Here is a 26,946-nt window from a genome sequence, read left to right as displayed (position 1 = left end):
GTAGAGTATAATGAGCTAGTTTTGCTTATCTGGGCCAAACTAGTGGCTATTAAAGAGGCTTTTGTGTCAGTATTAAGGCAAATCACTGTTTGCCTTTGTTGAAAAGGCAGTGGGAAGACCCTGAAGCCCGGTGAAGGGGTACGTTCAAAGAAAGTACATTTAAATAAAGCTTTTAAAACTTTATTTAATCATACTTGCACTCTGCTTTTTCCTTGGATTTGTCATTCTAATAAATACAACACATGCTAAATGTCCTTCTGTCCCAGAGCTTTGTGCCTTTGTTTGGAGAGATGCCGTGTGTCCTGAGAGAGGAACTCCGAAAAGGACATTAAAAAAGTCTGCAGCCACTCTTAGGAGGAGGTCAATATTTTACTAAGAAGCCATAAGTGAAAGACTATTACTGAGCATTAAATTTCACTAATTCAGAGAACACTTTACCAATTTGACCGTGCCTATTGAAAATGTACAATGATTTTTTCCTTTAATCTTAAAAATGTATCATTGCTCTTATTCAAGGAAAGGCTTCTATACATTTAGAAGTAAAGTTAATACCGCTTTAGTTTTCAGTGAAGTTTGTCTGGCTAGAGTCTTACTACATAACGTATGCCCTGCCCAGAATATTATCAGGTCACTTGGAGAAACTGAATTTTCAGTTTAGACTTCTAGCCCCCTGACATTTGAGTTCCTTGAAAGGGGAAAAAATTCTACCTTTAGGAAAGAAGTGCTTCCATGCATTTGTGATTCTAAGGGTCAGTGGCATACAGGAGTATAAATGTGGGAGACTTCTGTTAAATATTAAATAAGAGTTACATGAGAATAAAAGCTCGTTTACATAGTATGAAGTGAGAGGATCCATGACTACGTTGGCCATGAGGTTTGAGGGGGTCATACAGAAATAGGCTATAATAGAGACTTGAAGTTCTCTTATAACAAACATAGTTGCATGCGCAGTTTGACGAGTGTTGAGCGTGAAGAGTATAGTCCCACGCTATTAACAGCCATTAATGCAGCCATGAATAGACTGGCTCCCGACAGTGTGAGAGTGGATCTCGGAACCTTTCTGTTGGGGGTCTTTTGCTGGAGGGACCGGAAAGGAGGTGGATCCTTTCACGACGTGGGGAGGCCGGAAGCTGAGCTCCTGCGGGACTCGGTTTGTAGGAGGGCTTAGATCTAGGTGTTGGGGTACACAGGCTGAGGGTGCTCGCTTCAGCAGTTCGGCAGGTGAGTGTCGCTTAACCAAGTTGGCACTGTGAAGGCCCCTCACGCAACCCACCGAGGGTGCGGGTAGGGGCCGCTGTTTTGCGCAGGCGCGGCAGAGGGCGGCGGGCTGTTCTGAGCTCCGCGCGGGGTCCGCGCAAGTCTACTTTCGGTCTGGTCTCGCTGTCGATGAAACTCCCGGCCTGGGCTCTCGCCTCCGGTTCCCGGAGACTGGGACTAGGGACTATTGCCCCGGCTGCGGAGCGCGCAGTCTCCCGGCCGTCGCCGTGTATCCAGAGACCTTTTTGGTTGAGTCCTTGCCGCCGGCGACCACTCTGCCTGCAGGAATCGGAAGGTCATGTACTTTCTTCCCTAGCCGCCGCGCGAGAGGACTCCGGCTGCGGTCTCAGAGTTCTTGATAGCGTTGCATTTGTTTGGTTTGCACATATCTTCTTTTTTTCAGAAAGAATTTAAGGCATCATTCTACTTGTTTTGGTTAAATTCCGCAAACTCTTGGCAAATAAGATCAAGGAAATAACTCACTGAACCTGAGACTTGCAGAAGACAGTTTGATTAACCAGAAAGTTAAGTTTACCCTTTATATGAAACTCATTTAACAAATGCTGTGTGCCAGGCACTGGGAGTTTGTTTGTTTTTAAGATTTATTTATTTTTAGAGATTGAGAGCCATCCTATAAGGGCAGGGGCGCGGAGGGAGAGAGAATTCAGGCCGACTCCCCTCTGAGCCCGTTGCTGGGCAGAGCTTGATCCGGAGACCTGGAGATCACGACCTGAGTCTAAACCAAGAGTTGGACACCCAACCAAGCCACCTAGGCACTGGGAATTTTCTAATGAAGGACACCTCAGAGATCTCTTTAAAAAAATGTTAGAACTGAAATTAGGATATAATGAGTGAAACGGGAAACTTAGAGGTCCAGCACAGAGTTGATAAGTTGGTGCTCTAATGCAATGAAAAATAGTGCAGCCAATAAAAATGATTTAAATCAGTGTGTGCCCCCATGGAAAAATGATTCAGATACAGCATTAAGAAAGTAAGTTACAAATCAGTATGTATTATGATTTTAGACCTATATATGGAGCTATATGAGAGAACAGAAATACATAGACATTTTAGCAGTGATTATATGTGGCGGAGGTGGTTATCCATCGTTTTATCATTATATATTTTTGGAATTTATTTTTTCAGCAAACATGTCTTATAATCAGAAATTTAGAAAAATATAAATATTTTCAGATTTTGGGACTGAGTATAGAAGGAGTATCTAATACATATTTAAGATCAGGGAAAGTTTTTTTTTTTTTTTTTTTTTCAGGGAAAGTTTTTGAACAAAGTATTTAGGAAGCTGTCTTGAGGGAGTTGGGCAGTTTTGGAAGTCATTGGAGTGGCCAAAGGACTAACTTGAGTATCTGTGAGATTTCTGGGAAAGTGCAAAGTGTTCCTTGAAAAGGAAGGCTGGAAGTGAGGACTGGCAAGGGATGAGACAGACTTTTTAGGCCATGACAAGTCTGTGAAAGGCTACCTATACTCCTGAGAGTGACTTTACCTTGAGGACAGAGGGAAATTACTGAAGGAGCAATATAATCTGACCTGTATTTAAGAAAGAACACTTGGCAGCTGTGTGGAAAGTGGAATGGTGGCAGGAAAGACTACGCCCAGGGAGACCTTAAGAGTAATCTCGACAGTAAATTATGATTGCTGGAACCAAGGTATTGGTAGAGTAGAGGTTTTGTTCACTGTTGGCATGGTACATCATAGGCTCTGGATAAATGAAGTTTTGAATGCATTAAATGAAGTTTTCCTCTATGTCTTTAAAATCTCAAATACCAAAATGATCACACATTCAAAGTAGAGAAGGAGTTGGTAGGATTCTATTTATTAATACAAACTCAATTAGTTTCTCTCAGTTGTGGTATGGTGGTTTTTAAAGCTCTTGAGAATTCTGTCAATACTGATAACTGGGGGGCTAATTTTACAGAAGTAGAGGAGGAGTAGGGATGATAAGGGTCATTACTGAGTACAGAGCAGAGACTTTTAAAGTCTCTGATGTGCAGTTTCATAATAATAACTTAGATTTTTTATCTACGTATCACAGTTTACATAATTCTCCAATAACACTTCCTTTATCTACCTGAAGTCATAAAGAAGGTGGTATTTGAACTAGGTCTTAAATGTAGTGTAGGTGGAAATGGTGGAAGAGAGAGTAACATGAGCAAAGGCCTAGAAACACAAACTTGTGTGTGTGTGTGTGTGAGAATGTTGAAATGGCCTTGGCCCAGACTATGAAGATCCTACTGAAAAACAAAACAAAATTTAAAAAACATAAAAAGCTCAAGAGAAAAATATTCAGAGACTATGAAAAGACAAGCCATGAAATATAAATGACCATTTGTCTTAGTCCATTTGACTACTGTAGCAACATACCACAGACTGGGTGGTTTATAAACAACAAGTCTATTTCTTACAGTTCTGGAGACTGGGAAATCCAAGATTCAGTGCTGATAAAAGCCCATTTCCTGGTCCATAGATGGAGCCTTCTTGCTGTGTCCTCACATGATAGAAGAGGCAAACTTGCTCTCTGGGGTCTTTTATAAAGTCGCTAAACCAGGGCTCTACTCTCATGATCTCATCACCTCCCAAAGGCCCCACCTTCTAATATCATCACTTTAGGGGTTAGGACTTCAAAGAATAAATTTGGGGAGAACACAAACATTCAGACCATAGCACCATTAAGAAAGGACACTTAACCACACTTATGATAAACTCAGAAAACACTGAGATCCCATGTTCACCTATTGGATTATCAAAAAAAAAAAAAAAAATTGATAATACACTGCATGAGTGACTGTCAGTGTATTATTGGTGTGGGGAAGCCAGCACTAGAGACTGGTTTTACTCTTGGTGTTGGGAACTGGTTCAACATCTGTGAGTGGCAATTACAAATTTATAAATTCACATGCCATTTAACACAGTCATTCTTGGGATTTCACCTACAAGTACTCTAAAATATATGAAATCACCTATGGAATTCATTATACCAGGATGGTTAAATTTTTACCAACTTGATAGGTATGTAGTGGCTTTCATTTGTATTCTCCTAATGGTTATTGATATTTTATATCTCTTCATGTGCTTATTTGCATCTGTATATCCTCTTTGATGAATTGTCTGTTCGTGTCTTTCTATACCCATTTTATAAGAACCAGACCCATTGTATAATTGGGTTGCTTGGTTTGTTGTTGTTTTATGGGAGTTGGGTTTTACTGTTGAGTTTAAAGAATATCCTCATATAGTCCAGATATATAAGTCCTTTGTGGGTTATGTGTTTTGCAAATATTTCCTCCCCGTCTATGATTTGTCTTTTCTTCTTCTTAACAGAGTCTTTTGCAGGATGAAAGGTTTCAAGTCTAAGTCCAACTTAATCAATATCTTCTATTTTGGATTGTGCTTTTGGTGTCAGATGTAAGAAGAACTCTGTGCCGAACCCTAAGTCATGAAGATCTGTGATAGTTTCTTCTAAAAGTATTATGGTTTTGCATTTAGATCAATGATCTATTTTAAGTTCACTTTTGTATAAGATGTGAGATTTAGGTTTAAGTTTTCTTTTCTGGTCTATTGGTATCCAGTTGTTTCAACACCATTATTGAAAAGACTATTTTCTCCTTCGTTGGACTGCTTTTCAACCAGAGTCAAAAAATCCGGGCGCCTGGGTGGCTCAGTGGGTTAAGCCGCTGCCTTCGGCTCAGGTCATGATCTCAGGGTCCTGGGATCGAGGCCCGCATCGGGCTCTCTGCTCAGCAGGGAGCCTGCTTCCCTCTCTCTCTCTCTGCCTGCCTTTCTGTCTACTTGTGATCTCTCTCTGTCAAATAAATAAATAAAATCTTTAAAAAAAAAAAAAAATCCGTTGGGTGAACTTTATAATTTCCGTAGTATTTTCTTTGCTCTAAGGTCTACTTTGTCTAAGTATTTATTGAACAATTGAATGTTCTGCTGCAGAGTAACTAGTTCATAAAACAGGTTTCTATGTAAGTTTGAACATGTAGACTGGATGAGTGATTATTTTAGGATAATATGTATACATACACACGTACATACAGGTTTTTCTTTTGGAAAGAGTTTTAAGTCTATGTATAAATCCATTTCAAGTAGCTAACGTGACAGAATTTGAACTTGTTTTGACAAATAATCTCAGAATTAATATCATCCTAGGTTAAAAGGTCACATAGTTTTATTTTAAATCTCATTTCTTATAATTATGCAGAATAATATTGGTAGAGAAACTGATGGTATGAAAAACTTTTACATATACATTACTTATTTTTGCCAATTAAAATTTCAGATATTTGATTAGAGTTAATTGGCAGAACGCAAGGTATTTATTTTATATTTTAGTATAAATCCAAAAGTAAGGGGAAAACCCTTTTGTATATCAATTATAATATGAGATTGCCATGTAAAATAGTTTCTTCAAGTATATACGTATTAGGGATTTATACTGTGCAGTTTTCTCTAGGCATTTAATTTTTATTTTCAGAGGAAACTGGCTGACTCAGTTGGTTAGAGCATGTGACTTTTTTTTTTTTTTTAAGATTTTATTTATTTATTTGACAGAGAGAAATCACAAGTAGGCAGAGAGGCAGGCAGAGAGAGAGGAGGAAGCAGGCTCCCTGCTGAGCAGAAAGCCCGATGTGGGGCTTGAACCCAGGACCTGGGATCATGACCTGAGCCGAAGGCAGCGGCTCAACCCACTGAGCCACCCAGGCGCCCGAGCATGTGACTTTTGATCTTGGGGTTGAACCCCCCCATTGGGCACGGAGATTACTTAATAATGTTGTTTTCAATTTATTCAGAGAATCAGTTCAGTTGGACTCCACAAACTAACCCGTGGGTTTTCAGTGAATACAGCATCATGTGGTTCAAATCCTATAGAATAACTTTTGCCTGCTTGAATAGAATGAAAATTTACAGGTAAGTTTATTCATTACTGTGGCAAGTATTTACATAATTATATATAATCATAACCTAGTATTCATTATGTTTAATAAACGCTGCTAGTATGAAATATCTTATGTGCTTTGATTAAGGTATCTTTTTATTTATCTAAATATTCTTACTCTTCCAACAACTTTTATATCTGGAAAGTTTCAAACCTACAGAAAAATTGTAATACAGTATACATCTCTTGCATACCCTTTATCTATATTCAAAGGTAGCTTTTATTTTATTTTTAATGTAAGACTGTATTACCTGGAGAAATCCTTTTGCTTCCACACTTGTGACAAGACACAAATAATGCAGTGCTTAAAATCGTAACTGATTGGGGTACAGCATAAATGTGATAAGGTAATTATACAATTCTAGGTGGTAAGATTGAATCAAAGTAATATCTTTCTGTAGTTGTATTTTATAAACTAATTTCTAACTTGTGAAAAATATTGCATAGAGTTAAGGTATGAACTTTGTTTTCTAAGTGCTTGCTCTACTTCTTGTAAATAAGCTAGCTCCTGTAAAATTGGGTGTATGTGAAATCACTGGTAGTCAGCTGAGCACCCACCTACTGTTACCTATTGTATATTAGTCATTGATTATTGAGGCTTTGCATGAAGCACAGAAAAAGATGGTAATATTCATAAGACAATATTAAAGAAGCATGATATTTAACTCGTAAAAGGATAATAAGTCATCAATGTAGAATGTACTCTATGTAGCTAAGAAAAACACACTAAAAATTTGAATGGTATTACCTATCCTAATGTAACGACCTTATTCTTTTTTTACCTAAGAAATTCTGGAGGATTTTCCTATGATATACTTTGACATGGAATTTGGTATAATGTCTGATCTATTTGGTCCCTGTTTGATCCCATTTGATTTTTCTTTTTAATTAGGTGAATTATATACTTTTCTGTGCCCTTTTTTTTTTTTAAAGATTTATTTATTTATTTATTTGACAGAGAGAGAGAGAGGTCACAGGTAGGCAGAGAGGCAGACAGGGGCAGGGGGAAGCAGGCTCCCTGCTGAGCAGAGAGCCCGACATGGGCCTCGATCCCAGGACCCTGAGATCATGACCTGAGCTGAAGGCAGAGGCTTAACCCACTGAGCCACCCAGGCGCCCAGGGCCTTTATTAGATTATCCATTTGACACGTTTCCCGAGTACCAACTGTGTTCTAGGAACTGTGCTAGTCACTAGGAATAAAATGGTAAATAACACAGTCCATACCCTGCCCTCATAGTGTTTAGTGGGGAGACATGATCAAATTGTCACATTATTCCATGAAGAAATGTAAGGTTATGTGGGAATTAAAGTAAGGGGCTATAACCCAGTTTTGAGAGTCAGGGAAGACTTCTTAGATGGCATTGAATTAGGTGTGCAGAGGAGGGAAGGGAATGTGAGAGAAGAATGGTCCAGGTAGAAGAAACAACCTGTACAAAGTTCCTGAGAAAAGGGTATGTGGGGTCAGTGCAAAGAAATGAAAGGCCTGTGGGGCTGGAATGGGGAGGATGAGGAGAGTAGTTAAAAAGTGCATTTGAGGAGGGAAGAAATTGGGGACCAAATAATTCAGAGCATTGTAGGCCATGCTAAGGATTTTGAGTTTTTTTCCTAATATCAGTGGGAAACCATGGAAGGATTTCAGGTGGGAAAATAGCATGATCATATTTATATTTTTGGGACACTGTGGATGCATTGTAGGGAAAAAATTGAAGGGAGATGTGGTAGGAAGCAGGCAGACTAATTAGAAGGCTAGTGCAATAAATAGTTTAACCAAGAGATGATTATAGCTTAGACTAGGATGATAGTAGTAGAAATGAAGAGAAGATGGGGGCACTTGGGTTCAAATCCTGGTTCTACCATTTACTTAATCTAAGTCTCACTTTTGTTACTTGTGTAATAGGGATTGCGATATAACCTACTTTATAGAGTTGCCCGAACAATGAAATAAGATGACACGTGACATATACGGAGTTCTTAAATAGTACCCACATTTAGTAAGTGCACAATAAGTGGTTACTATTACTATTTCTACTTCTACTACTACTGTTCCTATTATTATGTTATTATTTTCATTCCTATTAGATATGACCCAGAAGGCCAAGTCTTATAACATCCCATTTCTGTTGCAATTTACTTTGAAAGCAAATTAACTTTCTTAATGGAACTCTGTTCCATCTGTGAATATATATATTTGCAGTGTGATTATGAAAACCTGGTTTTATTTATTTATTTTTTTTAAAAAAAGATTTTATTTATTTATTTGACAGAGAGAGATCACAAGCAGGCAGAGAGGCAGGTAGAGAGAGAGGAGGAAGCAGGCTCCCTGCTGAGCAGAGAGCCCAATGCGGGGCTCGATCCCAGGACCCTGAGATCATGACCTGAGCCGAAGGCAGCGGCTTAACCCACTGAGCCACCCAGGCGCCCCGAAAACCTGGTTTTAAAGCATCGAAAATGAGCCATTCATTTAGAATCTAATAAATTGTAAATTAGAGTATCTTTCTACATAAATAGATTCTATGTTACATTTTTAAAAATGTCTCTTTTTGCCTGGCTCTTCCTTTTGATCCCTTAGGTACCCTTGGACAAGACTGTACAGTACTTCTCAAACCACTGTAGACAGCAGTGAGATAAAAACATTCGTGGCCCTGGCTCATAGGTGGTGGGATGAACAAGGAGTGTATGCACCTCTTCATTCTATGAATGACCTGAGGGTGTCATTTATTAGGTAACTCTAAATATTTTAAAATGTAACTCTTCAATAATTTATCTTCTTTTGAGTTTATTTTTCTCTTGATTTATACCTAAGTTCAAAATGCTGCATTTTGGGGCGCCTGGGTGGCTCAGTGGGTTAAGCCGCTGCCTTCGGCTCAGGTCATGATCCCAGGTCCTGGGTTCGAGCCCCACATCGGGCTTTCTGCTCAGCAGGGAGCCTGCTTCCTCCTCTCTCTCTGCCTGCCTCTCTGCCTACTTGTGATTTCTCTCTGTCAAATAAATAAATAAAATCTTTAAAAAAAAAAATGCTGCATTTTAAGTTTGCTTTAGAAATTAGAGAGATTCTGGGGCAGCTGGCTGGCTCAGTCAGTAGAGCATGTGACTCTTAATCTCAGGATCATGAGTTCAAGCCCCACATTGAATGTGAAGCCTCCTTAAAATAAAAAAATAAAAAAAAAAAAAGAAAAAGAAAATTAGAAACTTTTCAATGTCCGTTGTTTGAGCCATTAATTTTTAAATAACGTTATTCAAAATCTAGGCTGCTTTTATTAACTGATTTGAAGCATTTTTGGACAATTTCAGGCTGCTTAGAACTAAATTCTTATGAAAAGGACCTAGGATCTTATGGCATCAAGGTCATTTCATACCCACTTTGACCTTTAGGCAGTCTTGATAAAGAGGCACCTGCTGGTTCAGTCACTAGAGCATGCAGGTCTTAATCTCAGGGTCATAAATTCAAGCCCCACGTTGGGCGTGGAGCCTACTTAAACAAACAAACAAAATATATCCTTAGGTATCCTTATTATATGTAACGTTTATTTTATTTTTGTTGCTTTTTAAAGATTTTGTTTATTTGAGAGAGAGAGAGAGCGAGCATGGGTGTGAGGGGAAGAAGCAGGCTCCCCGACACGGGGCTTGATTCTGGGACCCTGGGATCATGACCTGAGCCAAAGCAGATGCTTAACTGACTGAGCCACCCAGGTGCCCCCATATAACATTTATTTTAATATAAATATAATTAAAATTCATATACAGTTCAACTTAAAAGTGTAGTATACAATGCTGTTAGGTATATATGTCTGGGTGTATATGTGTGTGCTTATGTTTGTGTATGTGGTAGAGTGTTACTATGATTATCTTAGAATTAAGTTAACTTGATTTGGATGCCTATTTACATGATCATGAAAACACCACTAACTTAGAAGATCAAAAGAGAATCAATTTAGAAGGGAATCTCAGCAAAATCTGAAAATATAGATCGCCAGTATGCTGCTTCTAAGCCCTGTAAAATAACTTATTTGTTGCTGACATGAAATGTGTCTATCAAGTACTGACAATGTAGCTAAGAGATTCCTCAGCTAACATGATATCTTAAGCAAATAAAGTTAGTAAATCTAAACTAGATTGTTTTTAGTTTTTCTTTAGATTATTACTGAAGTAATAGTTAACATATAATTATTACTAGTTTATTTTAGAAGCTTTACTTAAAACCTCCTTCCTGCTTTTTTTTTTTTTTTTAAATTTTTTTTGTTAAGATTTTATTATTTACTTGACAGACAGAGATCACAAGTAGGCAGAGCAGCAGGCAGAGAGAGACAGGAGGAAGCAGGCTCCCTGCAGAGCAGAGAGCCTGATATGGGGCTCGATCCAAGGACCCTGGGATCAAGACCTGAGTGGAAGGCAGAGGCTTTAATCCACTGAGCCACCCAGGCGCCCCTCCTTCCTGCTTTTGATTGTTAAAAAAGTCTTTAATGCTGAAAAGAAAAGAGCTATTTACCCCCAAATATCAATAATCCATTTTAAATGAGAGTTTAGGGGCACCTGGGTGGCTTAGTGGGTGAAAGCCTCTGCCTTCGGCTCGGGTCATGATTCCCAGGGCCCTGGGATCAAGCCCCGCATCGGGCTCTCTTCTCTGCAGGGAGCCTGCTTCCCCCTCTCTCTCTGCCTGCCTCTCTGCCTACTTGTGATCTCTGTCTGTCAAATAAATAAATAAAATCTTTAAAAAAATAAAATAAAATAAAATGAGAGTTTAATATATCCTCAAAAATTATACACTTTTAAGATTTTATTAATATTTATTATATATTATTAAAATGTTTATATAAATAAAATAATAAAATAATAAATAAAAATATTATATATATTATTAAAATTAATAATTTGTTTTTGTATGTTTTGGATTTTTAAAAAAGAGACAATCTGTTAAAAACAGTTGCTCATCACCAGCCAGGAAAACCTCTGTCTGGGATGAAGATTCTTGATGTTGGCTGTGGTGGTGGATTGTTAACTGAAGTAAGTGGTTTACAACTTTCCTGCCATTTTTAACTGTGAAAAAAATTTTGAAAAAGTAGGCCTACGACTCATTTATCCTTTTAACAAGTAGTATTGTTTATTAAAAAAAAAAAAAAAAGAAATGCCTAATGTTCTTCTTCTTATTTTTATCAGCATAAAACTAATAAATGGTTTTTACTTTCTTAAGAACATATATAAATATTTTAGAAAATTATAGAGGATTTTTTTTGGTGTTTTTTGTTTTTTGTTTATTTTTGCACAAAATTGGGCACTGGTCTTTGAAATAGCTCAGAAAATTTTGTTGTCTCTTCTAAGAGATTGGGCCGTTTCCACTAGTTTAAATGCACTGATAAGCCATTCTTTTGCACTTGCTTCAGTACAAAAACCTAACCGAGTACTGCCTGCTTGTGGTGTTCTCCCTGGCCTAGGTACTTTAGAGTACTTAGAAAAATACTCATTCACCTTCCGCAAAAAATATTTGCCTCCACTTGTAGTATATTTATGACCTGCAGCTCTGTTTTATAGTTTTCTTTCAATAACTGCGTGGTAACTTTCGTGCACTTCAGAGATGTTAATACTCTATTGTGTGTGTGTAAGTGTACCTATAAAATACAGAACTCTCTCAAATAGTTCTTCATAAGTTTTTTGTTGTGACTATTTTTCACTCCTAAGTTTTTATTATGGTAATTGTAAAATGTGTACAAACTAGAGGAAATGATATAATGAACTTCGATGTACCCAATAAGTATCCAATAATTATCCTCTCGTTATTAATCTTGTTTCCTTTTTAATAAGCTCTTTATTGCTAACATGTATTCTGTTTTCTTCTTGAGGATAACAATTATTTTATCCTATTAGCCTCTAGGGCGGCTTGGAGCTTCGGTTATTGGAATCGATCCTGTGGATGAGAACATTAAGACAGCGCAGCACCATAAATCATTTGATCCAGTGCTAGAAAAGAGGATAGAGTACAGAGCATGTTCCCTGGAAGAGATTGTGGAAGAGACTGCAGAAACATTTGATGCTGTTGTAGCTTCTGAAGTTATAGAACATGTGATTGATCTAGAAACATTTATACAGTGCTGCTATCAAGTGTTAAAAGTAAGAATTACTGGTTTACTTGTTTGTTTCTTCTGAATGTGTGTATGTATCCACAGCTATAAGTGTTTCATAATACTTGCAATCAGTAAACTAGGATTAGGGGATAACATCTCTGCTGGGGATTATTTCTGCTTCTCAGCTTGCACTCAGTCCTGGGGTTTTCTTGATACAGTATCTTGATATCCAAGAATCTTGAAAAGTGTTGGTCCTGAACATAATTATAAACAATAGATTTAAAGTGTTTTTTTTTTTCCCATTGGTGGACTCTGGATTAAATAGCTAATAAATATCAAATGACAATTACTAAGAAATTGATTTGGGGGGGCGCCTGGTGGCTCAGTGGGTTAAAGCCTCTGCCTTCAGCTCAGGTCATGATCCCAGGGTCCTGGGATGGAGCCCCGCATTGGGCTTTCTGCTCTGCTGAGAGCCTGCTCCCTCCTTCCTCTCTGCCTGCCTCTCTGCGTGCCTCTCTGCCTACTTGTGATCTCTGTCTGTCAAATAAATAAATAAAAAATCTTAAAAAAAAAAAAAGAAAGAAATTGATTTGGATTGATACTTAAAAAACAATTAAAATCTTTATTAATTGTATAAATTGACTTAGGTAGCATTTCTTAAATAACTCTGTATGTAATATTTTTAACAGTTTTCAGCTTATAGAGAAATATTTCATATATATGATCTTACTGATTTTCCCTACAACCAGATGAGGACGGTAAGCAGGTACTGTCGTGACCAACTTGGCCCAAAGGAGATCAGAATTTGAGAGATGTCAAAGGTCACTTGGCCTTTTTTTTTTTTTTTTTAAGATTTATATATTTATTTTATGGGATGCCTGGGTGGCTCAGTGGGTTAAGCCTCTGCCTTCGGCTCAGGTCATAATCTCCGGGTCCTAGGATCGACCCCTGCATTGGGCTCTCTGCTTGGCAGGGAGCCTGCTTCCCCCTCTCTCTCTGCCTGCCTCTCTGCCTACTTGTGATCTCTTGCTGTCAAGTAAATAAATAAAATCTTTAAAAAAAAATAAGACTTAGACATTTATTTTAGAGGTTGGGTGTAGAGGGGGAGGGAGAGAAAGTCTTAAGCAGATTCCTCACTGAGCGGGGAGCCCCACATGGGGCTCGATCTCACAACACTGAGATCATGACCTGAGCTAAAACCAAGAGTCAGACTCTTAACTGACTGCGCCATGCAGGCACCCCTTTTTTGTTTTTTTTTTTTAAATTGAGGTATAGTTGGGGCGCCTGGGTGGCTCAGTGGGTTAAGGCCTCTGCCTTCGGCTCAGGTCGTGATCCCAGGGTTCTAGGATCGAGCCCCGCGTCGGGCTCTCTGCTCAGCGGGGAGCCTGCTTCCGTCTCTCTCTCTCTGCCTGCCTCTCTGCCTACTTGTGATCTCTCTCTCTCTGTCAAATAAATAAATGAAATCTTTAAAAAAAAAATAAAAATAAATAAATTGAGGTATAGTTGACATACAATATTGTATGAGTTTCAGACGTACAGCAGTGATTTGACAATTATCGAATTATGAAATGCTCACCACAATAAGTGTACTTACCATCTGTCACTATAAAAAGTTACTACAATATTACTGACTACATTCTCTGTGCTGTATTTTTCATCTTCATGACTTGTTCTAAAACTGGAAATTTATACCTTTTAATCCTTTTTACCTATTTTGCCTCTTACCCCCCTCTCTTCTGGCAACCCCAGTTTGTTTTCTGTATTTATGAGTGTTTCTAGTTTTTGTTTGTTGATTTGTTTTTTTTTATTTCACATGGAAGTACAGTCATGTGATACTTGTCTTTTTCTGTCTGACTTCTTTCACTTAGCATAATACCCTCTATGTCCATCCATGTTGTTGCAAATGTTAAGATCTTATTCTTTTTTTTTAATAGCTAATATTCCATTGTCTATATATACCATATCTTTATTCATGTACTGATGGACACCTAGGTTGCTTCCATGTCTTGGCTATTGTAGATAATGCTGCAGTAAACATAGAGGTATATATATATATATATATATATATTTTACAGCCCCCCATGAGGTACATATCTTTTCAGATTAATGTTTCTTTTCTTCAGGTAAATACCCGAAAGTGCAATTGCTGGATTCTGTGGTATTTCTATTTTAATTTTTTGAGGAACCTCCATATTGTTTTTCATAGTGGCTGTACCAATTAACATTCCGCCAAGAGTGCACATGGATTCCTTTTCCTCCACATCCTCACTTGTTATCTCTTGTCTTTTTGATATTAGCCATTCTGACAGGTGTGAGGTAAAATCTCATTTTGGTTTTGATTTGTATTTCTCTGATGATTAGTGATGTTAAGCATTTTCTCATGGGTCGGGTGGTCATCTGTATGTCTTCTTTGGAAAATGTCTATTCAGGTCCTCTGGCCATTTTTTAATCAGTTTTTTTTTTTTTTGGTGTTGTAGGAGTTCTTTATATATTTTGCAGATTAACTTCTTATCAATTATATCATTTACAAATATTGTTTCCCATTTAGTATGTTGCCTTTCTGTTTTGTTGATGGTTTCCCTCGCTGTGCAAAAGGTTTTTGGTTTGATGTAATCATAGTTGTTTATTGTTGCTTTCATTTCTTTTGTCTGAGGAAACAAATCCAGAGAAATATTGCTAAGGCTGGTGCCCAAGGGATTGCTGCCTATATTTTCTTTTAGGATGTTTATGGTTTCAGGTCTTAGATTTAGGTCTTTAATCCATTTTGAGTTTATTTTTATATATAGTGTAAGAAAGTGGTCCAGTTTCATTCTTTTACATGTAGCCATCTAATTTTCCCTACACCATTTTCCATTGTATATCTTACCTCCTTTGTTGTAGATTAATTGACCATATAAGTGTGGGTTTATTTTTGGGCTTTCCATTCTATTCTTTTGATCTGTTTTTGTACCTGTACCACACTGTTTTAATTACTGTAGTTTGTAGTACAAACTACAAAATCTTGGATTTGGATGTGATACTTCCAAATTAATTCTTTCTCAAGATTTGGGGTCTTTTGGGGTTCCATACAAATTTTAGAATTATTTCTTCTAGTTCTGTAACAAATACTATTGCAATGTGTTAGAGATTGCATTGACTCTGTAGTGTAGACATTTTAACAGTATTCTTCCCATCCATTAAGTATGGTATATCTTTCCATTTATTTGTATCCTCTTCAATTTCTTTCGTCATGTCTTATTCAGAATTTAGTCTTCAGTATTCAGTGTTCAGAATTTAGGTCTTTTACCTCCTTGGTAAACTTTAATCCTAGGTATTTAATTCTTCTTGTTGATAAGATTGTAAATGGGAGTTATTTTCTTAATTTCTCTTTCTGCTAGCTCATTATTAGTGTATAGAAATGCAACATTTCTGGGTATTAATTTTGTATCCTGTACCTTTACTGAATTTATTTCATTCCTGATCTTAGAGGAAAAGCTTACAGCTTTCCACCATTGAGTATGATGTTAGCTGTGGGTTTTTCATCTATGGCCTTTATTCCGTTGAAGTATTTCCCTCTTTACCCACTTTGTTGAGAGTTTTTACCATGAACAGATGTTGAATTTGGTCAAATACTTTTCCTGGATCTATTGAGATGGTCATATGATTTTTGTCCTTCATTTCATTAATGTCTTGTATCACGTTTGTTCATTTGCAGATACTGAACTGTTCTTGCATCCCTGAAATAAATGCCACTTGATCCTAGTGAATGGTCCTTTTAAAGTATTCTTGAATTTAGTTATTGGGATATTGGTTTATTTTCTAGCAGTGTTTTTTCTGGTTTTGGTGTCAGGGTAATGCTGCCCCTTTTCAAGGAATTTGGAAGCATTTATTCCTCTTCTACTTTTGGGATAGTTTGAAAAAGATAGGTTTTAACTTTTTAAATATTTGGTAGAATTCACCTGTAAAGCCATCTGATCCTGGACTTTTGTTTATTGAGGGATTTTGTGTTTTTTTTTTTTTTTAGATTATTTATTTATTTGACACAGAGAGAGAGATCACAAGTAGGCAGAGGCAGGCAGAGAGAGAGAGAGGGAAGCAGGCTCTCCACTGAGCAGAGAGCCCAGTGTGGGGCTTGATCCCAGGACCCTGAGATCATGACCTGAGCCAAAGGCAGAGGCTTAACCCACTGAGCCACCCAGACACCTCTATTGGGGGTTTTTGATTACCAATCCAATTGTTACCAATAATTGATAATGTTCAGATTTTCTGTTTCTTCCTGATTCAGTCTTAGAATATTGTACACTTCTAGTATTGATCCATTTCTATGGGGTTGTCCAGTTTGTTGGCATTTAAATTCTCATAGTGGTCTCTTCTAATCCTTTCTATTTCTGTGTTGCTGGTTATAACTTTCCCTCCTTCATTTATCTGGGCCCTCTTTTTTCTTGGTGAGTCTGGGTAAAGGTTTATCAATTTAGTTTGTCTTTTCAAAGAACCACCTGTAGTTTCATTGATTTTTTTTCTCTTGTTTCTTAGTCTCTAATTTAATTCTGGTCTGATCTCTATTATTTTCCTCCTTCTACTGATTTTAGGCTTTGTTTATTCTTTTCCTCTTTCCTTTAGGTGTATGATTAGGTTGTCTTGTTTGAAATTTTTCTTGCTTCTTTGAGGTAAGCCATTGTCATAAACTTCCCTCTTAGAACTGCTTTTACCTCATGCCAAAGATTTTGAACCATTGTGTTTCCATTTTCATATGTCTCCAGGTATCTTTTAATTTGCTCTGATTTCTTTGTTGACCCATTGGTTGTTTAGTTGCATGTTATTTAGACTCCACATTTTTTCCAGTTTTTTTTTCTTGTAATTGATTTTTAGTTTCATTCTGTTATGGTCAGAAAAGATGTTTGATATGATTTCAGTATTCTGAAATGTATGGAATCTTGGGGCACTTGGGTGGCTTCATCTGTTAAGCATCTGCCTTTGGCTAAAGTAATGATCTCAGGGGTCCTGGGGTCAAGCCACTTGTGGGGCTCTCTGCTCAGGAGGAAGTCTGCTTCTCCCTCTCCTCCTGCCCTTCCCCCCAGCCCCGGCTTGAGCATTTATGATCTCTCTCAAATAAATAAATAGAATCTTAAAATAAATTATTCATTCTTGTTTTGTGGCCTAACAAGATTCATCCTGAAGAATGTTCCTTGAGTGCTTGAATGAGTATTCTGCTGTTTTTATGTAAATGTTCTGTATCTCCCTGTTAAGTCTGTCTGGTCTAATATGTCAATCAAAGCAACTATTTCCTTATTGATTTTCTGTCTGGATGACTTAACCAATAATAGGTGTTAGAGTCTCCCCTCCCCTCTCCTCTCGTCAACTTAGGTGCTTTCTAGTATCCTGTATTCCCGATTGCTGACGTATTCTTCTGCATCTTCTAATGTGCAGTTGATTCCCTCGTGTATTTTTTCATTTCAGTTATTGTATTCTTCATGTCCTATTTGTTCTTTTTTATGTGTTCTGTCTCTTTCTTGATTTGAACTCTCAACTGAGTTCATCCTCTCTTCTCAAATCTGGTGAGCATCTTTATTACCATTACTTTGAGCTCCTTATCAGGTAGATTACTTATTTCCATTTTGTTTATTTTTTGTGTGTGTGTTTATTTTTTGTTTTTTTTTTTTTTTTTTTTGCTAAAATTTTAGCTTGTTCTTTCATTTGGAACATATTCCTCTATCTCCCCATTTTCCGTGTTTGTTTCCATGTATGTCAGCTACGTATCTTGGTCTTGAAAGTAGTGGCCTTGTGTCAGGAGGCATCGTGGGGCCCTAGGGTGCCATCTTCCCAGTCACCAGAACCAGACATTCTGCTGTATGGGCTGTGTGTGTCCTCCTGTTGTGACTGGGCACACGCTGGTGAGCAGGGCTGACCTTCAGCCCTGCTGTGACTTCTGCAGGTGTACTGGTGTACGGAGCAGGTTCCCAGCCATGCTGTCAGAGTGGCTCAGCTGCAGCTGCTGCCCATGTGCTGGTGTGTGGGGCTGCCCATCCTCTCTCCAAGGAAGGAGTTGCTTTGAAGAGGCCCGAGCCCTGGCTGGGGCTGCCATTGGGTGTGGTAGGCAGTAGTTGCTTTGGGGCAATGCTGATCCTGACCAAGGCTGCCTGCTGGGTGTGGCAGGAGTTGCTTTACACGGGCAATTTCCAGGGCAGGTAGATCTACAGGGGAATGCCAGGACAGGGTGAGTGGTGTTAGCAAGATAGATGGAGAATGTCAGAACTAGTTCCCACAAATCTGACCAACTAGGCTGAAGAAGGACAAGAAAAGTGACATCTTTCAGTATTTCCATGGCTGAAGAAATCTCCTACAGATTACTGACTTTCCAACACATGCCCTAAAGTTAGTCAGTAAATCTCCATGTAAAACCCTGGCGCTTTTTAAACTGCTTTCTCTGTGCTGGGTGTCAGCCTGAATGAGGTATTGTGCTTGCCCTTTAAGAGCAGAGTCTTGGTATCCGGTAGCCTTCTGGCTCTCTGAAAAGTTAAACCCTCTGAATTTCAAAGCCAGGCAGTATGAGGGCTCATCTTCCCAGTGTAGGTCCCTGGGACCAGGGGGGCCCAAGGTGGGGCTTGAGCCCCTGGCTCCTCCGGTAGACTTCTGTGCCTGTCATAGCCCTCCCAATTATAGGTTACTGTGTCAGGAGTTTGGTTCCCTGCCGCATCTCTGCCCCTCCTACCTTTCTCCATGTGGCTTTTTCTTTATGTCTTCAGCTGTGGAAGAGCTTTTCTGCCAATCTTCATTCAGCCAACAATTATATGTAGTTGTTGCCTTGGTCTGTCCATGGGAGGATGTGAGCTCCAACTCTACTATCTTCCGAACGAATCCAGAGGTCACTTGGTCTTTATGTCAAAGTTCACTAGGCACTTAAGTGGGGCTTAGGGTCACACCTTTTGATTTCAAGTCTCGTTCTTCCCATTATATTATAGACTTAGTCCTCTGAAAGTGGTTCCAATTTTTTTTTAATAAATCTCCTAAAGTATTATTGTTGTTGTTATCGTTATTACTGTATTGACTGTGTTGTTAATGTAGAGGTAACACCCTGAGGTCAAGAGCTAGAAGAATGAAATGTTTAGCTCTAACCTAAATAGAGCTTTTTAGAAATACTTTTTCTGGGGCGCCTGGGTGGCTCAGTGGGTTAAGCCTCTGCCTTCGGCTCAGGTCATGATCTCAGGGTCCTGGGATCGAGCCCCACATTGGGCTCTCTGCTCAGCAGGAAGCCTGCTTCCCCTCCCCCTCTGCCGGCTTCTCTGCCTACTTGTGATCTCTCTCTTTGTCAAATAAATAAATGGAATCTTAAAAAAAAAAAATACTTTTTCTTTTTACATAAGTTTAGTTTTAGAGAAGATTACAAAGATAGTACAGAATATTCCCACCTGTCCTTCCCCCAGTTTCTCCAATTGTTAACATTTCACATAGTAAAGATAGGAACTAGGGTGAGGCAAATGAGGCATGTACGGCACAAACCTGAAGGAGACACTCAGGCTTAGGTGCCAACCATGCATTTACACAGTCCGGAAAGTGAGCACTTCCCTCAGTTTTGTTCCTTAGGCATCTCACTTGTCTCCTCATAGTCCTAGCCCTGTACATAACCCATTGTGCATTTCTTAAAACGGAGAAATCAACATTGACATTATGCTATTAACTACACTACAGACCTGATTAAATTTCATCAGTATTTCCACTAATGTCATTTTTCTGTTCAGGATCCAACCCTGGATTCTACATTGGATTTAGTTGTCATGTCTCCTTAGTCTCCTTAAGTCTATAACAGTGTCTTGGTGTTTCCTTTTTTTTTTTTTTTTTTAAGATTTTATTTATTTATTTGACAGAGAGATCACAAGTAGGCAGAGAGGCAGGCAGAGAAGGGGGGGAAGCAGGCTCCCCGCTGAGCAGAGAGCCCGACGAAGGGCTTGATCCCAGGACCCTGAGATCATGACCTGAGCCAAAGGCTGCAGCTTAATCCACTGAGCCACCCAGGCGCCCCTTGGTGTTTCCTTTTAAATGAGCTTTATTAGGCTTATCTTCTATTTGCCAAACAAAACTCCTTAATTTTTACTTTTTGTGCTGTGTGTCAGTATGTATGAATGGAGGTTCTTTCACACATATTAGGAATGTGTGTGGCGTTGTGGAATTTGAAGCTAATTTTTGCACTGATGGAAAGCCTATTATTAAAATGACCGTTGCTCACTACTGTTTCCTTAAATTTTGTAGGACAATGATGAGATACCCATAAGTGATTTTTTTCCCCAAACTCTATTGAGATATAATTGACATGTAACTGATTCTTAATAAGATATTTTAGAACACTAGAGTTTTAGAAAAGTTACAGTGTATCACAAAATAATACCTTATATTTCAGTTTTTAATTTAATGGCACATTGCAGTATTTCAGGGTCTCATCTTTCTTTTTGGTTTTGGGGTGGTATTTGAGATATAGTTGCTCTCTCCCTACACACACAAACACGTGCACACGCAATTATTAGAAGGACTCTTAAGCATTTTATCCCCATCAGGCCGATGAGAATATGTAGAAGAGGGAGGAGACATTAATCTTTGCCATATGTAGGAGTAAATATAGGAAACACCATGAATGTAGCCACTAAAAAATGTCAGACTAGGGGCATCTGGGGTGGCTCAGTTTGTTGCATTGTCCACCTCTTGGTTTCCACTTGGGTCATGATCTCAGGGCCATGAGATCAAGCTCCACCACTAGCTCCGAACTTTGGGGAATCTGCTGGAAAATTCTCTCTCTCTCTTCCCCTTTACCTTTCCCCCAACTGGTGCTAGTGCTCGTGCATGTGCACTCTTTCTCAAATAAATAAATAAATCTTAAAAAAAGACATGGCAGACTAAAGAGTCTCACAAGGGGTGCCTGGGTGGCTCAGTTGTTAAGCATCTGCCTTCGGCTCACGTCATGGTCTCAGGTCCTGGGATTGAGTAGGAAGCCTGCTTCTCCCACTCCTGCTTGTGTTCCCTCTGTAGCTCGCTCGCTCTCTGTCAAATAAATAAATAAAATCTTTTTCAATAAATAAACAGTCTCACAGATGGTTTGTATTCATGTAAGTGCTTATCTTGATCTCTTCATATTGTTTATACTAATGAAATCAAAACAAAATAAAAAAAAACATTCAAACCACAACCATTAATGTTTTTGTCAGACAACACTGATTAGCACAGGATGTGGCTCTGTAAGCCGCACAGAACAAGTTAGACAGGCTCGAACCCAGAGAGAAAACAGTGTCAACACATGTGAGATTGGAAATGTGGCCATGTAACAAGGAGGAGTAGCCCAATCCCATTTCTATATTTTTATTATAAAGTATCTGATATGTGCAAAAGCAAGTTTATAATATGTCACAGTAGTATGAGTTTAACAGTTGTAAGCACTGTTGCATAAACCCAGTGAGTACATCTGTAGTAGACTGCCTTTTTTTTTTTAAGATTATTTATTTATTTGACAGAGAGAGATCACAAGTAGGCAGAGAGGCAGGCAGAGAGAGAGGGGGAAGCAGGCTCCCCACTGAGCAGAGCCAGAGAGTGGAGATGCAGGGCATGATCCCAGGACCCTGAGATCATGACCTGAGCCGAAGGCAGAGTCTTAACCCACTGAGCCACCCAGGTGCCCCTGTAGGAGACTGCCTTTAGTAATGAATTTCCCAAAAGAAAAAAAAAAAACTATTTTGGTAAATTATACTTTATTTATATTCACGTATCTTAATTGCACTTAAAGTATTTGGAAGGAAGGAGGAGGGTGGGGGAAGCCAAGCCTTTACCTGATACTCCTGACATCTAAAATGGTACTTCTATCTGTATGGTTTTTTTTTAGCCTGGTGGTTCTTTATTCGTTACTACAATCAACAAAACACAGCTGTCTTATGCCTTGGGAATTGTCTTTTCAGAGCAAATTGCAGGTATTGTACCAAAAGGTACTCATACATGGGAGAAGTTCGTTTCACCCGAAAAGCTAGAGAGCATTCTGGAATCAAGTAAGTATTAAGAATGTTTCCAGTTTTCACAGCCTTACTGAACGTTTAATGTATCTACAATCATTAATCACACAACCTGGCACTTAATTAAATGGGCCACTATTTTCTGGATGTTGGTTTCATCTCTCAGCTAGATTATAAACTCCTTGAAGTTAGGCATGGGTATTAGATACCACTTCTCTCTCTCACCTGTGGCACCTAACCCAGGGCCATGCAAATCACAGATGATCAGTGAATACTGTTTGGCTGCTTAGTCATTATTTGCTTAAGGAGGAGGTGCAAATGTCTGTCACTTACACATCCCCACTTGGTCCTGTGGAGGCCCTGTGTGTATCAGCTTATCCTACATATTATTTTTTCTGATTCCTCCGTACTCAGGTACACTTTGAACTTCCTTGTCACTTTTTATGTATTTTATGCTACTTAGAGCACGTCTTGTATTACAGTTCTTTTGGTGTTTTTAAGCCCCTTTCTGGTCTGTCAGCTCTGTGGAGGCCAGACTGTCTCCTTTTTGTACTCCCTGCAGTGCCTGCCTGTGCTTCACACGTTGTGAGCTCTTGATTTATGTGGTGAATTCCTGTCAGGTCATAACATGTAGTTGGTGTTTGGTACTCCTGCTGAGTACTTAACTCATGTGTGTCTCGGGCTTTTTTTCACATCACAGTATATCAGTAAACTTGATTTGGAGTATTGAAATAGTATCAATCCAAGGCAATGGAGGAGGTTCTGAAGATTTCTGCAAGTGATATTGCTGAAAACAGAGTAGGAGAAAGTACTGTAAGATGCTTGATAGGAATGATCACTTGTTGGCAGATAGTCTCTTTTTTCAGATTTAAATTTTTTTCAGATTTAAATATTTATTTTTTCAGATTTAAATATTTTGGGGGGGCAGATATTTCCTAATAAAAGCTTATGTTTACTAAGTACTTACCAAATTCCAAGCATTGTGCTACTTTATACGCATATCTAATTCTAACAACTCTAGGACTGTATGTTCTGTACGTGTGAGAACATTGAGATTCAGACAGGTTAAGTGACTTGACTCTGATCACCATCTAATAGGTGCCAGGTTGGGATTTGAACCCAAGCAATTTGATTTAGAGTTTCTGTTCTGTGCCATAGTAAAGAATGATATGTACTTGGTTACACAGTATTTTTTTTCCATCGAGTCAGGAATCTTTTTTTTTTTTTTTAATTTTATTTATTTATTTGATAGAGAGAGGCATAGTGAGAGAGGGAACACAAGCAGGAGGGGGCTGGGAGAGGGAGAATCAGGCTTCCCGCTGAGCAGGGAGCCCGATATGGGGCTCCATCCCAGAACCCTGGGATCATGACCTGAGCCAAAGGCAGACACCTGATGACTGAGCCACCCAGGTGCCCTGAGACAGGAATCCTGTTTTTTTTTTTTTTTTATTAATTTTATTTTTTTTAAACATATAATATATTTTTATCCCCAGGGGTACAGGTCTGTGAATCGCTAGGTTTACACACTTCACAGCACTCACCATAGCACATACCCTCCCCAATGTCCATGACCCCACCCGCCTTCTCCCAACCCCCCTCCCCCCCAGCAACCCTCAGTTTGTTTTGTGAGATTAAGAGTCACTTATGGTTTGTCTCCCTCCCAATCCCATCTTGTTTCATTTACTCTTCTCCTACCCCCTTAACCCCCCATGTTGCATAGGAATCCTGTTTTAAATATAGTCACATTAGAGTCTTGGCATTTGGAAAGTAATTACTTAACAAAATCTACTCTTTCTGATTGTTTTCTTCAGATGGTCTGTCAGTTCACACGGTGGCAGGAATGCTCTACAACCCCTTCTCAGGTTACTGGCGTTGGAGTGAAAATACAAGCCTGAACTATGCAGCTCATGCTGTGAAATCCATTGGACAGGAGCCCCCGGTGCCTGCTGGGTTTGTTTTCAGGGGGGAAACAGAGGAGCTCCATGATAAAGACTCCATCAACCCAGGTGTGCAGGAAGAGCTGAAGAAATGAATGGCTTCGAAGGACTATGTATAATACGGCTTGAAAGTCTCATGTTTACATATGTGAAAATACTCTGTCTTTTAGATTGTGGATTGTGAGTGGATTGTGAAGAAAAGTGGATTGTGGATTGTGAAAAAATTGGATTGTGAAGTGGATTGTGAGTGGGTTGTGAAGAAAAGAAAGTCAACAAAAAGGGCTAAAACCTTGGATAAAAGTTGTGGTTGTTTCATCTAATGGCCACTTTCAAAGGATGATTCTGTGGGTAAAAACTTTTGGCAAGGTATTGTGTAATCTAGGCATTTAAATTCCTCAGCCTTTGTTTTATAAATAGGGTATACATACTTGACTTGACGGATTATATATATTCATCCAGCGTGTGTGCACATACGTATATGCTGAAATGGGTTTTCATTTAGAGGAATCTGCATTATCTATGTTCTTTATCGGGTTTTAGCTAAAGACAGTTATGCTTCTGACATACGAAAACCAAATACAGTTTTATTCCTCTTATATATGGGAGGATAAAATGCATTTTTTCCTTTAAATTTTACTTTGTTGGAAAGCAAATGGATTGTTAAATATATACTACATTTGGATTCAGACATTAAAATCAAGAAGTCCGGATAATGTCGGGCATACTTCTATACAGTTCCATAAATGTTTTATTGTGACTTTTTTTTTTTTTAAGTAGAAAGGACTTTTTAAAACTCAATTAAAAATTCGGTTATGGAAATTTCTTCTTCAGCTAACATTTTTATAATTGAAGGGACTGACTTGAAATGTACTTTTATGCTTCTTGAAGTGTGTGAATCCCTGGCTTTTTCTGAAAGTCCAGATGCTCTCTATAGAGACATTCATAGAGGCCATTGACCCAGTGTGAAACACAAACACGGATTGAATACATGTGACCCAGGTTGAAGGTCAGCTTTTTACTTCTTATCATTTTTCCCATTTACACTCAGGTTTGCTGTATTCCTTTGTCAGTGTCTGTTAGACTTAGGTAGGCAAACACTTCCCAGCCACCTTAGTTTGTCATGTACTTGTTCTCAGCAGCATTTCAGGGGAGGAAACTGAAATTTAAAGAATTAAGAGAGGAATTATAAATTCAGTTGCTATGGTGTGATTAGGGGGCTAAAAATTAGGAGCTTCCATTGGCCTCCATTTAAAAGTCAGACTCTTAGTCTGAATTCTAGTAGTTTTATTACCAAAACAAAGCTTCCTCATTCTATCTGTTAAAAAAATAAAGTGTTGGTGTAAAAGGGTAATCTAAGAACAATGTAATGGAATTGGTTAAAAAGTAGTCCCCCCCAAACAAGTGTATTTATTTTAGAGAAAAAAAACACTTTCAGTTATTAAAAATACATTCTTAAGTGATGTAATTTCAGGGTGATTCAGTAATAACTACTTCTGTGTTTCACTTGACTTCCAATGGAATGAAGAGATGAAAATTTCATGCCTCTGTGTATAATCTAATTTGATCTTTCAGGCCAATTTCAACTAAATTTCAGGAGAAATAGGTTCAAAAAGATACTACAAATTGTTTTAAGTGTGTACTTGTGGAATGAGGATTGCCCAGCCGAAAACTTAATTCTGAGAACTAACAGCTTTTGAAAAGCGGTAATCTAGCGAGTAGGGCTATGCTGGGGAGTTTCATCTGCAAACCTTCCCTCAGGAACTCTGGGTTCTTGAGACTGCCCTGCAAGAGATAATGATGGAGACTTTATGACTAATGGTCCAGCAAACAAATGTAAGCCTGACTTAGAATGGAAAAGAACAAGGCTCAGAGAGCAAGAAGGTGAATTTGCAGGCAGTCTTAATTTGGGGTGAGGGGAACAACCATGGGAAGCTGGGCAGTGACCTTGACCACCTTGCTATAGTCATGAAGGAAGTCAGATTGCTCAGTGGGACTGTAATTCTAAAAACTGCTTGACCATTTAAGGTTGGCTCAAAGGGCTACAGATTAGGAGAGCAAAACTTTCAGCACTTAGCAGTAGCTATGAATGATGGTAGGAAGGGTCACTGGCAAGGCTGGTGGTGACGAGAGAGATAAGGGGTATAGCTTTCCCCAAAATTTTTGCAAGGAACAGTAGGATCTAGCACCCAGCACAAACACGCAAAAACCCCCTGGGAACCTGGAGGAACCTTCTGGAAGCAGGATTCTAGAAACTAGCCTGATTAAGAGACTAGAATAAAAAGCAACGGCAGTTGTTACGAAAGCGTTGATTTTTTCCCAAAGTTGCTATGTTCTGGGGAAAATCAGTGCCATCCAGGTGTATAAAACACCGCTGTGTTTGTGTGTTCTATATTTTTCCTGAAGACAAAGCATCACAAAAGAATTGTCTTTAAATCTTTTATTTTATGGAGCACCTGGGTGGCTCAGTGGGTTGAGCGTCTGCAGCCGGCTCAGGTCATGATCCCAGGACCCTGGGATGGAGCCCCAGGTCAGGCTCCCTGCTCAGTGGGGAGCCCTTTTCTCCCTCTCCCTACCACTCCCTCTGCTTATGCTCTCTCTGTCTGTCAAATGAATAAAATCTTTAAAAACTTTTATTTTATGTCTAGACATATACATGAGGCACTAGAAATGCTATCACATTTTCTTTCCCCTAAATCAGGCCTGAGTGCTCTCAAATGAAAATGTCAAAATCATTGCAACTTGTGACCTTAAGAAACTTTCTGGTTTTTTGATCAACATG

At 38.8% G+C, this 26,946-nt stretch overlaps 1 protein-coding gene across 3 annotated transcripts; it reads left to right on the top strand.

Annotated features, from left to right (window-relative positions):
* The first annotated feature begins 1,286 nt into the window (after window positions 1–1,286).
* Window positions 1,287–24,993, top strand: COQ3 (coenzyme Q3, methyltransferase). Of its 3 annotated transcripts, XR_007128350.1 has the most exons (8): window positions 1,287–1,609; window positions 6,066–6,183; window positions 8,782–8,934; window positions 11,114–11,213; window positions 12,072–12,314; window positions 22,107–22,266; window positions 24,042–24,333; window positions 24,409–24,993. XR_007128350.1 is itself a non-coding variant. In XM_047735252.1 (7 exons), the coding sequence occupies exons 1-7, from the start codon at window positions 1,387–1,389 to the stop codon at window positions 24,260–24,262; spliced, it is 1,218 nt and encodes a 405-aa protein (XP_047591208.1). In that variant the 5' UTR covers window positions 1,287–1,386; the 3' UTR covers window positions 24,263–24,993. The 3 variants fall into 3 exon arrangements, 2 of the variants coding, with proteins under 2 accessions (XP_047591208.1, XP_047591210.1); XM_047735252.1 differs by having other exon boundaries at window positions 24,042–24,993; XM_047735254.1 differs by having other exon boundaries at window positions 1,290–1,552; window positions 24,042–24,993.
* The last annotated feature ends 1,953 nt before the right edge of the window (window positions 24,994–26,946 follow it).

Source organism: Lutra lutra, chromosome 6 (assembly GCF_902655055.1).
Source record: "Lutra lutra chromosome 6, mLutLut1.2, whole genome shotgun sequence".
Classification (NCBI taxonomy): Eukaryota; Metazoa; Chordata; class Mammalia; order Carnivora; family Mustelidae; genus Lutra; species Lutra lutra.
Note: the sequence above shows the minus strand (reverse complement) of the source record. Positions and strands in the feature narration are given on the sequence as shown.

Excerpts from the sequence above, each read along its gene's own strand:
- COQ3 (XM_047735252.1), top strand. The coding sequence starts at position 1,387 with ATGAAACTCCCGGCCTGGGCTCTCGCCTCCGGTTCCCGGAGACTGGGA. Across the intron at positions 8,935-11,113 it reads CTGAGGGTGTCATTTATTAG|AGACAATCTGTTAAAAACAG; the intron begins GTAACTCTAAAT and ends TTTTTAAAAAAG. Across the intron at positions 22,267-24,041 it reads AGAGAGCATTCTGGAATCAA|ATGGTCTGTCAGTTCACACG; the intron begins GTAAGTATTAAG and ends TGTTTTCTTCAG.